We start from the raw sequence: 11,707 nt of genomic DNA, 5'->3' as shown, positions 1-11,707 counted from the left end.
GCATGTGACAGTGCAATTTGTTGATCGTGGATACCCATACATTGTATGCTGTCTACAGGACCCCCCCCCCAAAAAAAAAAAAAAAAAAAGCCTCTCACATTTCACGCAAAGCGACTTTAAACAATTAAAAGACTTAATTTCAGATTGTACAGGTGATTAAGTGTATTGTACGCATTGTATTAATTTTGTTGTTTGTTTTTTATTTGAAATGGAAATAAATCAACAAAAATAAACTAAACGAAACGAAAGATTCAATATCTCACTGCTACTGAGTACTATAATCGCTCGTGTTTTGTCCATCAGACCACGGCGAGACAACATTACTAGTAAATCGATCATGTCACATGATCCGATTCCACACGAAGTGCGCTTTGAAATCGCCCATCCACTTCATGTATCGTAGTAGCACACTTCCCGTATGAAAAACACTTCCCGTATGAAAAACACTGACCAATCAAATTTCACCGTTACGCGTCTCAACGAGAGCGCTGGATACAACATTGAATATGGCCGCTGTATAGTCTGCGATGCCAACAGCCTTTAGGTCGTTGGTTTGAACTTTGGTGTGTGTTTACCTGCTGCAGACGAAATGACTTCAGTTGAAACAGTTTAAATGTATGACACCTATACAATTTCTATAGATTGAAGTTGTTTATTCATTGAATAATGGCCGAATCAAGCAGTGGACGTTCACGATCTGCAGCATCGTCTTCTGTGGCAAGACACGGGCAAGTGATTGCTGGATCTCGGGAGTGGACAGACGGCAGCATTCGACGCCAAGCCTCTCGGGAGGCAAACACCTCGCTGAACCGTTTGTCAACAGACAGCACGTCGCGGATGCAAGCTGGATCGAGAAGCTCTGTTCGAAGTCTGAGCATAGCTAACGAGAGCATGCAAAGTTTACTCTCTGACATCAAAGACGTGTACACTGAAAGACTACGAAAGCTTGAGGTGTCCGCGGTTCCTGGAGAAGACACGAGTCGGGTGAGTTTAATTCCTAGAAATCAGAGCTTACAAAACAGGTGGGTGTTCCCATACACAGTAGCCTATGGCATATGCATGTAGAGTATGGTTGAGGGGTCTAGATATCGCGCACGAAAATTTGAAATGCTCTTATAATAGAAGTTATTCCATAATCGTACCTGAATTTCTCAATGAATATCACGAAAATGCAGAAAAATCACCTCCCAAAATCTCCTGATGATACGATGACGGAGTAGTGTGCTGTCGCCGTTTGTATGTCGGACTTTTTTTTATGCGTTCAATTTCTCGGGGTATGTAAAGATCGCGCAGCTGCCCTCTGTAGTTTTATGCGTGAAAGTGTCTGCCCCTCTGCGGCTGTAACGAGCCTCCGGCTTTCGTAGAATATTTTTTCACTTGATATTAAATTTGTCCCTGTTAAGCAACAGCAGTATTATTATTGTTATTATTATTATTATCATTATTACTATTATCACCACCACCATCATCGATCATAATCATCATCTTTTTTTCTTTTTTTTATGAAGCAATGTCATGCTGAAAGTACAGCTCGATTCTTTTTTTTTTTTCTTATAAATGCACTGTCATGCTAAAAGGACAGCTCCATTTGATTTTAATGAAAGTAAGTAAGCAGTGTATGTTTTTTTTTTTTTCGGTGCATTGTATATTCTTTACGAATGCACTGTTTCTGCTGAAAGTACAGCTTGGTTTGATTTCATTATAATTGTGTTTTGTTGAATCGTGGATTCTATGATACATGTGATTTGATTTATCATGACACTGTATTGAATATGGAATCAATAAAAGATTATGGAAAAAAAATCATCATCATTATCATTTGCATTATTATTATTATCACTTCCACCACCATCATCATTTTATCATTCTTATTATCATTATTTTTATCATTGATATTTTCATAATCGTTAATGATTTTCATTTATAAAGTTTTCTTACAATATTTCTAATCACTTTAACCAGTAACATACACGTAATATAAAATGGAAAAAAGTAAAATATGAACATATATTTTGTGTGTGTGTGTGTGTTTGTGTGTGTGCTTACCCATTCGTCACCCTCTCATTTTCGTCACCCATTTGTCACATTCTCATCTAATTTTTCTTCAGTACGGTATCACATGACCCTCCCCTGTCACAAATAATCACAAGTTAGCGCAAGAAATCACAAGCAAATTCAAATTGAAATCACACTTCAACTTCGATACACTGAAATATTTATTCGTTTGTAATATTATAATCGTTGTGTTAAAATTTGACTTAAAACAACATTTATTAACAGTATTTCAGCATAGCTGGCAGCATACACTGTTCTTGTGTATGATGACGTCACGTGGTAAACGATCGATCGAACAAATTACGAATTCTATCGACTACGAACGAGACAAGCGAGACGACACGTCTAGGCTACAACATCCTTGGAACAGATTTTAAGGTTAGGTAGGTAAATTACAAGGTAAAAAATTGGAAATTTAGTGGAAAATTTGTTGGAAATAAAAATTTCTTACCTGCTTCCTTCTCATGTTGGGCGGTAAGTCATGTATGTTTATTCCATGGGCGTATCGGCAAATTTTGCGCTTATTCCTACGCGTAATATCGCTTGCTATACGCAGTTACGCTATGCGCGATCATTAGGTCCCTGCGCGAGACCTAGTACCCTTACTATACAATATAGTAGGGTTGGACCTACTACTAATCGACCGCCTAATGTTTATTTGCTTGATAAGAATATTTAACACTGAAATTCACGTAAAAAACTTGACCTACGTGATTGAAAAAATCCAGCTCTATCAAATGCCGTTGTTCCCTTTTCGATTCAAAGTTTCAGTGCAAAAATATCACCGACGAACTTGCGTGGCCTCGTTTCAGCTCCCCGCAGTAAATCGCGTTTTTAGGATCGACCGCTGATTTTGCATTGACAATGCACGTAAACCGAGTTGTATTGAACACCGTGTTGTACGAAGCTTTTTAGAAGCCTTTTAGAAACTTCCATAGACATTACATTGTGCTGTCATTACGATTCGGTGAAAATATTCATTCGAAATTTTGTCCTTGATTAAAACCATTAATAAACAGTGAATTATCGCGTTTTCCCACACCATCCTAATCTACATTCAAAGCCAATCCATTTTTATGTGCTTTGCGCGCAGAGAAGTGCGTACTAAGTTTTTCAGTGCGCGAATTATACGCGGTCGGTTTCAATAAGGGTGGTCGATATGTAGTAGGGCTACCATACGTGTTGGGGTCGCTGGTGTGGTTACTTTCTGTCTTAGGGGTCAACAAATTAGAACCTCGCATCCTAACTACAACCCTCTCTAGATTTAGGAATCTAAATGTAAAATTTGGAGCAAACTGGCTTGGAAGTGTACATGTAGGATGTTTGCCTTGGTTACTATATATCCCTAAATCTGTAATTAGATTCTAGTAGGGTCTAGATGTCTATATTTATGAATCAAATAATCACAGGAAAAAAGTGGATAGGTTAAATAGGGAAAACAGGTGTCTGGCTGTCACAGGTTAGTAGACCTACAGGGACAGCCACAGGGGAATCCCGTTAAAGGGACATTCCAGACGATTTTCATAATTTCACATCATGTAGTACATAAATCGACAACTCCATGTATAGATTTGTGGAATTTATTGTGGTTCTTGAGCAGAGAAACAATACTTTGAAAAACCTTAAACAAATTACACTGAACAAGGATGATGACATAGGAGGTTCACATATTTCAGAAATGTAGCAGTGTAATTCCATTACAATACCGCTTGCTTGCGAGTTCACCTGTGTATAATCTATGCATGCCTTCTTCTTTTGTTCTGCTTCCTTGAGCCCCAACTCATGCATTCTTCTAGTGACTCTGCCATGTCATCATCCTTGTTCATTGCAATTTGTTCAAAATTTTGAAAATATTCTTATTCTTCATCCCAATTATTAAAAATTCTGAAACTCTGTCCTCAGTACAACTAATTTATAGCTGTTCAAATGTAAAAATCTGAAAATTATCCGGAGGTCTCCTTTAAAACGAGATCGTTGGTTCCTGGTGATTTTTCTCGTTATATCCGGATTCTCATTGTATTCTAACTCTTGGGGAAAAGTACACTGAATATAGATCTAAACTCACATGCTCTCGTAAGATTGTGTTGCATACATTGTATGACAACACCATTTTGATGAACAGAAAAACAGGAAATGGGATTGGAAAGTGCGACAGCATTCTTGCGATAATAATAATACATTGTAGTCTGCAATCTTACACTACTGACGTACTGTATAATCTCATAAAAAAACATGTCGACGATTGCATTTATTTGAGGTTTCTCACACTACTTACAAATAAAATATTCTAGATCCTTATTAAAGGACAAGTTCACCTTCATAAACATAAGGATTGAGAGAATGTAGCAATATTAGTAGAACACATCAGTGAAAGTTTGAGGAAAATTGGACAATCGATGCAAAAGTTATGAATTTTTAAAGTTTTTGTGTTGATACTGCTGGATGAGGAGACTACTAAGGCTTGTGATGTCATATGAGTACAACATTATAAAGAAAATGTAAAGAAATTTCAACATATTTTCACTTTTTTCGCATAATAAAAGAGCACTTGACTTGCCTCTTTCTAAAGGCAATGGGAATAATATTACCCATAACATATGTCAGTAACGAGTCAAGGGAATGTGTACTTTTTTCAAAAGATGAAATTTTGTGAAATTCTCTTTATATTTTCCTTATATTGTTGTACGCATGTGACATCATACACTGCAGTTGTCTTCTCATCCAGCGGTGACTGCACAAAAACAAAAATTCATAACTTTTGAACGAATTGGCCCGATTTTCCTCAAACTTTCAATGATGTGTTCTACTAATATTGCTACATGCTCTCAATCCTTATGTTAATGAAGGTGAACTTGTCCTTTAATATTATTGAATGTTTTGGATTTGACAATGCCTACGTACATTACATGCCTCAGAAAATTTCGAGTCGGATCAGGCCAAGTGCGGCAGCCCTGTATTGAGCGAATCCACTGGTAGCCGTGCTTCCATGGGTCACTGCACATCGGTTGATTAAAACATGATTTTTGTCAAAAAGTGGGGCCAGAATTTGTTCTTGTTATAAAATCATCAGGGAAAGTGGACATGTGTATGTAAACTCACTGTGTGAACTTGCAACAATTTATACCGGTACATGTATGTCAAATGTGAGATGGGTGAAAAGTGAACAGTGCTCAGGCCTCTGTATGGTGTATATCTTGGGGTGAAGGCCCTGGAAGTGCTCATGATGGGGAGAGTAAATATTGTACACACACAGGACCTTTTATGAGCAGGAGCCCCCGTCATGAGTGAGTTTCACTGACTGCAACTTGGTGGTATTACATGTACAATATTGTATGTAAGGGTAATTATGCTTGGTGTCAATATTCTAGGGGGAAAAAATCCAATAAATCAATACATTATGACTACCTCCACCATTACAAAAGGACAATCTTTGAAAGAAATTTTTTTTTTTTTTTAATTTTGCTGTAGAAACAAAGAAATCTCATTATTTCTAAAGCAAAAGGGGCATGTTATCAAGGGTCAAAGGTCATGTTAAAATGCTTAAAAATGTTACACTTAATTCTGAAATATACTTTTTCTCCGTACCTTAGAAATTACTCTATGCGTTTAAACTTATAAAAGGGTCAGAGGTCAAGTAGATATCCTCAAATCCCAAAATATTATGCTCTCTTAGACAATATAGCCATTCATCCAATCAAACCTAGATCAGGGAAAGTGAAGACTCAGCACATTTGTGACAAACAGGTCATTTTAATATTTTGCCAATTATGTGAAACTGTTGTTACACAGTGTCAAGACGTACTGTAAGGCCTACAATGTATTGGGAGAACCATGCATTATAGTGGAGGCATACCAGTCATCGTAGCAACATTTCTATTTTTTTTTTCATTTTCATGCTGAAAGAAATCAATATGATACAATGTTCAATGATTAGAGATCACCAGAGCTTATTCTTGTGTATTATCACAAGGTTTATAAGAAAGCATGGAAAGAACGGTACTACTACTAGGTTATTCATCACTGATACACGTAATGGGGATAAAGAGGGATGACAGCGGGACTGAGCTTTATCTAGCATGTTTGTTTCCTCTGCCCGCTTCAGATGATTTTTGGAGAGAGACGACATTGGGATCACTATACAATGTACTACATCTACAATGCACATACCCGCGTATGTGTATGCACATTTCTATGTTCAGCACAGACTCGGCAGAACAAGAAAGAGAATACAAAGCATGTATACTATAGAATGAATTCAGTTGTCATTGTTTTATTTGTCGTGTGTTCGAAAGCAGCAGGTCAAGAATTGGAACCTCAGTGTATCAGATCAGATTGCGTATGTTTTCCTTTATCATGATGCATCATGATGATCCTTGTTATAACTGGAATCTTATTATAACCAAGCTGTTGTAACTGATCTCATTCTGCCAGAGGTTTACAAGCAAATTAAAAATCGGTTCCTCATTATAACCAAATTTGTTAACGAGGTTTCACTGTACTTTGTAGACTTGGCAAGGCATAATACTGTTTGTACTGTAATCAGACAGAGAGATACAGTGTAACAAATGTCAACTAGAATATGGGATTTATTTTCAGGATTTCAATTCTGTCTTTTTTGTATTGATAGTTATTTTATTATTATTATTATTATTATTATTATTATTTATTCGGCAATTCAATATACAATGTACAATACAAGCTGATATAAAATACAAACAGAAAATCGTAAATACATGATATAAAAATTGTGGTGGTTCCAGGTGCATGCTGCTGGTTGCCAGGGGAGGAAAAGGCAAACTTAATCACCGAGGCTCGAGACCTTCCTCCCCGACCAGTGCATGTACCCAGAATCAGCTATATCAATGTAAAACAAATGGAATTTTATTTTGTTTTTCCTATAAAAATATTTTGCAGATTACTAACACACCAAAATCTTCGTGCATAAAACACATTCTTCCCACTCATTTTTATTTTTTTTTGTGTGTGTGTGTGTTGGGTAAAATTTAAAAAAAAAGTATATTCATTCCTTCATTTCATTCATTCATTTATTTTTTCATTTCCAACAGACACATAAATATTTCACAGAAATTGAATACTTGGATTTTACCACAATACATGAAAAAGGATAGGTTTACAAAATATATTTTAAGTACAGTCAAACCTGTCTACAGCGGCAACCCAAGGGAGATGGAAAAAGTGGTCATTATAGACAGATGGCCGCTATAGACAGGTAATCCAACTTTGTGTGCATTGTTTACATACATGTATCATCATTGTATCCTTACATTGACATGTGTGTATGTACAGCTGTATGCACACACCGTGTGTTTCATGGATTTAACCATGCCGGTGTACCGTAAATGAAATTGTTGTATACAGTAGTAACGTATTGTCGTGAAGAAAGCTTAAAGGGATGGTACAGTATTGGTGGAGATGAGAATTGGGCTTTTAACTTTAACTTTACCAACAAAACACTTATGAAATAGTACAGAGCATACCATTCTAAGAGGAATTCAAAGTTTATTTGATGAAAATTGGGTTTGGAATGACTGAAACATCCAAAAACAAAGTAAAACAAAGCGATCGTAAAAAAGTGTGGGTGCCAACACTTTTTTAGAATCATCTTTTTTGGATATCTCGGCCATTTCAAAACCAATTTTTATCAAATAAACGCTGAATTCCTCATGGAATTACATGCTCTTACATATTTCATAAGAGGTTTTTCATTATCTCACCAAAAAATGTTAGAAACCTGAAATTACGTCTCAACCAAAACTGTACTTTCCCTTTAACACTGTGCATTATTACAACTGTACATGTCTGAATGAGGGATGAATGCAGTGGTGGCTATCACTGAACATTGCCCGCACGGCTACAAAGCAGAAAAAAACATGCTGAATTATCGGCTTGGCTACGGCTCCATTGGGTTTTTGGCCGCTATAGACAGGTTAAAATCTACCGTGGGTAACAAAATTTGTGGCCGCTGGCCGCGTTAGACAGGTGGCTGCTGTACACAGGGTCTTTAAAGGGAATGCAAACCCAAAGAGCAATGTGGATTGAGTAAAAGCATTAACTTAGTAGAACACATTTTACTACATTTTACACAGAAAAATGTTTTCTAGCAAACATGCTCATGAAAATCAGATATGGTAATAAATTATTACTGAGTTTGATATAAATTGGCCAAGATGATAATAATAAAGAGTAGTTATCTTTAAAATTTTGTTTTCGTATATGTGGCAAATTAGTCGTAGGGCTTCTTTCTGGAGACGGGATAGTTTGTCGAGATTAGTTGGATGATTTTTCCCCCAGCTACGTGTATGATACCATAATTAAGATTAAAGGTAAAATTAAAGCTGAATATAACATTAAAAGGTTGGGATTAGGAAAATAATACTTAGCTTTGTTAATAACACCAATATTTCCAGATATTATTTGACAACACTATCAATATGTGACTTCCAAGAGAGTTTATTATCAATAAGTTGAGTAACTTCGTTAACAACTACATATCATCTATTTTTTATATTATTAATTGGGTAGACTATTCATAGTAAATAACATACATAAATTGAGTTTTAAGAAGGTTTAAAGACAACTTGTTTGACCTTTTCCAATATATTAAGCATTAACAATTTTTTAAACTTGTTTTTTAAGACAAGTCCCAAGTATACACAATACTCAGGCAAGTGTCTCCAAGATGGGAAATGCGTGCTGTAGCAAAATCAGCGCGTCTTCAACGGGTTAAGTTCAGAATTAAACATATCCATCAGAATGTGAGGATCTGAATGGGAAAGAAATACATTTGAGTCATCAGCAAACGGTTACAATAAAATAAAATATTAGGAGCATTTGTTTTATTATTTGCATAGAATGAAAATGGTGAATGGTGGTCAAAGTGATAGATGGTACATTATGATATCAGTCTGACTGTGTTTTAGAGAAGTTAGGTACAGTAACTGGGCCCCGTTTTATCAAAAGATATAATCAATAATAACTTTTCATAAAACAGGTCCTGGTAGATTTTATCTATTATTACTGGGTATGTATTACCGGTACTTGGAAACATAAAATCATTGCATGTTCATAATGTTGCTTCTCTAGACAGAACGAGCTTGGGAGTACGTTGTAAGTGGCTATTAGACGAATCTCTTACGAATGAACTCTGATAGACTACTGTAGTATTGCATTGCTTTTCATGAAGTTATCATTGCAATCATAATCAGAGTGCTGTTCAAGCTTTGAAGTCTTCTTGAGAGAGCAGAGTACCCCTTTTCACATGTTGGTAAATGTCAAATTGTCAGTGATGAAAAGCAGTCTTCCAGGGTGAATTAAATCAGGGTTGTATATCCACTGAACACCCATTCGATGACTATCTAAAAGCATTCCCCCCCCCCCCCCACCTTTGCATTCATATTCCCTTGGGTGAGATGCATTATCTACTATAGCGTGGGTTGAGCTAACTAAGTGGAGGCGTATTACAGTCTCCCATCCTATATGCATTGTACATCTTGTGTCCATATTGAGTCATGATGCGCCTGTCAGGGTCTGTTGCATTGCCAGAGGGATTCAGGTACTTTGATCACTTTATTTTACTAATAACAAAAACAGTCAGAATTTAAGTACAGTAACATTATGAGTTTGCAGTGAGTTTGCTTTGAGATGGTAAGATCTGAAAGTAATGATGTCTGCCAATACGATGTGCATCTGTTGCTGTTGGAACATGAAAGTGTATGGTGTAGATACGTTACATCAGTACATGTGCGTCAGATATCGTTTGCCTGTAAATACATGTATCACGCAGCAGGTCAGCCACACTACGCTCACTGTCTTTCTCAGGAAGCACTTTTTTTTTTAATCTTTACTGTTTCTTGTTATTAAAGGTTTTTTATATATGTGAGTACAAACAAAGTGACATTTTGTTGTCAGGGTTATTTCGATGTAATATATTTAATTCATCAATGTCTTTATATCAATGTGTTCTTACATTTTTAAGCAAAGTACAGACCTCTGTAGCAAATTAACTTGTAGAGTGCTCCATGGTAAAAAGGCGATTGTGTTTCAATCAGATGAAATGAAGTACTGTACCACTATGGTTGAGATACTGTGTACTTTTACTCTCTTATTCATGTGCAGAAAAAAGTGAGAATCCTCCAGTCTTATGTCAGTGACCTGTCCGAGCAGAATGACATCCTTGTGAAGACTGTGGAAGAATTAGAAAAGGAAGCCAATGACAGAGTCATTATCCTTGAAACAAGACTGCTTCAGAGTCAGAAGGTGAGATAGATTAACAGAATCTGATGTTTAACATTTTGTTTTGCATGGTCAAAAAATAGCTTTGGTGTATGAATTTTTGCCAAAGAGAGCTTCCACCATAGTTCAAGAGTATTTTTCTTGAGAGAATTTTGTATTCCATGAAATTAGTATGTCAGAATGGCAATAGATTAGCAGGGAAAATGGATCAGGCACCCCCCCCCCAAAAAAAAAAGCATACAGTACATTGTACAACCCATCTCCTTGAGCTTGCATGTGTAGTATAAACATAGGTTCCACTGTATAAAACTAACATGGTAACTTCTGCATTGCAGCAAAAAACGTATACTCTATCATGTATTTTAAAGGTCATGTTAAACCTTTGGGAGCAGTGATTTAAAAAATGTTCAAGATATCACTTTAGATACATATGTGTAGGTCAGTTGTATCACAAAACATCCAACCGTATAAGATTTTTGTAAAATACAGTATGTCCCCCAAAAAATTACTATCAGATTTTTGCATTGATAACACCCAATAGCCGGGTTCACACGTACAAAATAGCGGGATGACGATCGCGATCCACATCTCGAGTTTTTTTGCGAGCGTCCACACGTACCAAATTAGCGGGATAGCGATCGCGATCAGTATCCCGCTGATTTGGCGAGCGTTCACACTTACCGAATTATCCCGCTAATTGCTGATAGAGATAACAGCAAAGCCTGCAAACTGGGTCACACAGCGCCCTTCTCTATCACTGCCTGCGCGCACTTACCTTTGTCCATTGTCTTTTACGCGTCAGTGGTGTGGTTTGCGCGCTGTTGTTGTTGTGCTCCAAAGAGGTGAAGGACCTCTTCGCAGAGGCCTCGCTGTTGTGATGTGCGCATTGCATGATGGGATGTGTAAAACTCAAGATTCTAATCCGGATCGTTCACACGTACTAGCGCAGGGCCAATTATTCCGCTAATTGATGAACCAGCGCAGGATTTCTTGGGATTAGCATCGCGATGCTTATCCCGCTAATTTTCGGGTTTTTTCTGTCCACACGTGCAAAAAACTCGGGATGACGATCGCGATGCAAATCTCGAGATTTGTATCCCGCTAATTGGTGTACGTGTGAACCCGGCTAATATGATTAAAGGGAGGTACAGTTTTGGTGGAGATGAGAATTGGGCTTTTAACTTTTTGCGAGATACCAAGAAAACACGTATGAAATAGTACAGAGCATACCATTTAAAGAGGAATTCAAAGTTTATTTGATGAAAATCGGGTTTGGAATGAGTGAAACATCCAAAAACAAAGTAAAACAAAACCATCGTAATAAAAGGTGGGTCCCACACTTTATCAGAATTGCTCTGTTTTGGATATTTTGGCTATTTCAAAACCAATTTTCATAAAA

The 11,707-nt window shown here is 36.9% G+C and overlaps 1 protein-coding gene across 1 annotated transcript in view; it reads left to right on the top strand.

The window, feature by feature from the left end:
* Positions 1-514: 514 nt before the first annotated feature.
* Positions 515-11,707, top strand: part of LOC140233507 (uncharacterized) — a 95,441-nt gene continuing 84,248 nt past the window's right edge. The window contains exons 1-2 of the mRNA XM_072313626.1: positions 515-984; positions 10,192-10,332. Of these exons, the coding sequence (XP_072169727.1) occupies positions 667-984; positions 10,192-10,332 (459 nt within the window). The 5' untranslated portion in view covers positions 515-666. The remainder of the gene's footprint in view (positions 985-10,191; positions 10,333-11,707) is intronic.

Source organism: Diadema setosum, chromosome 9 (genome assembly GCF_964275005.1).
Source record: "Diadema setosum chromosome 9, eeDiaSeto1, whole genome shotgun sequence".
Lineage (NCBI taxonomy): Eukaryota > Metazoa > Echinodermata > Echinoidea > Diadematoida > Diadematidae > Diadema > Diadema setosum.
The sequence above is the reverse complement of the archived record's forward strand: the minus strand, read 5'-3'. Positions and strand labels throughout refer to the sequence as shown.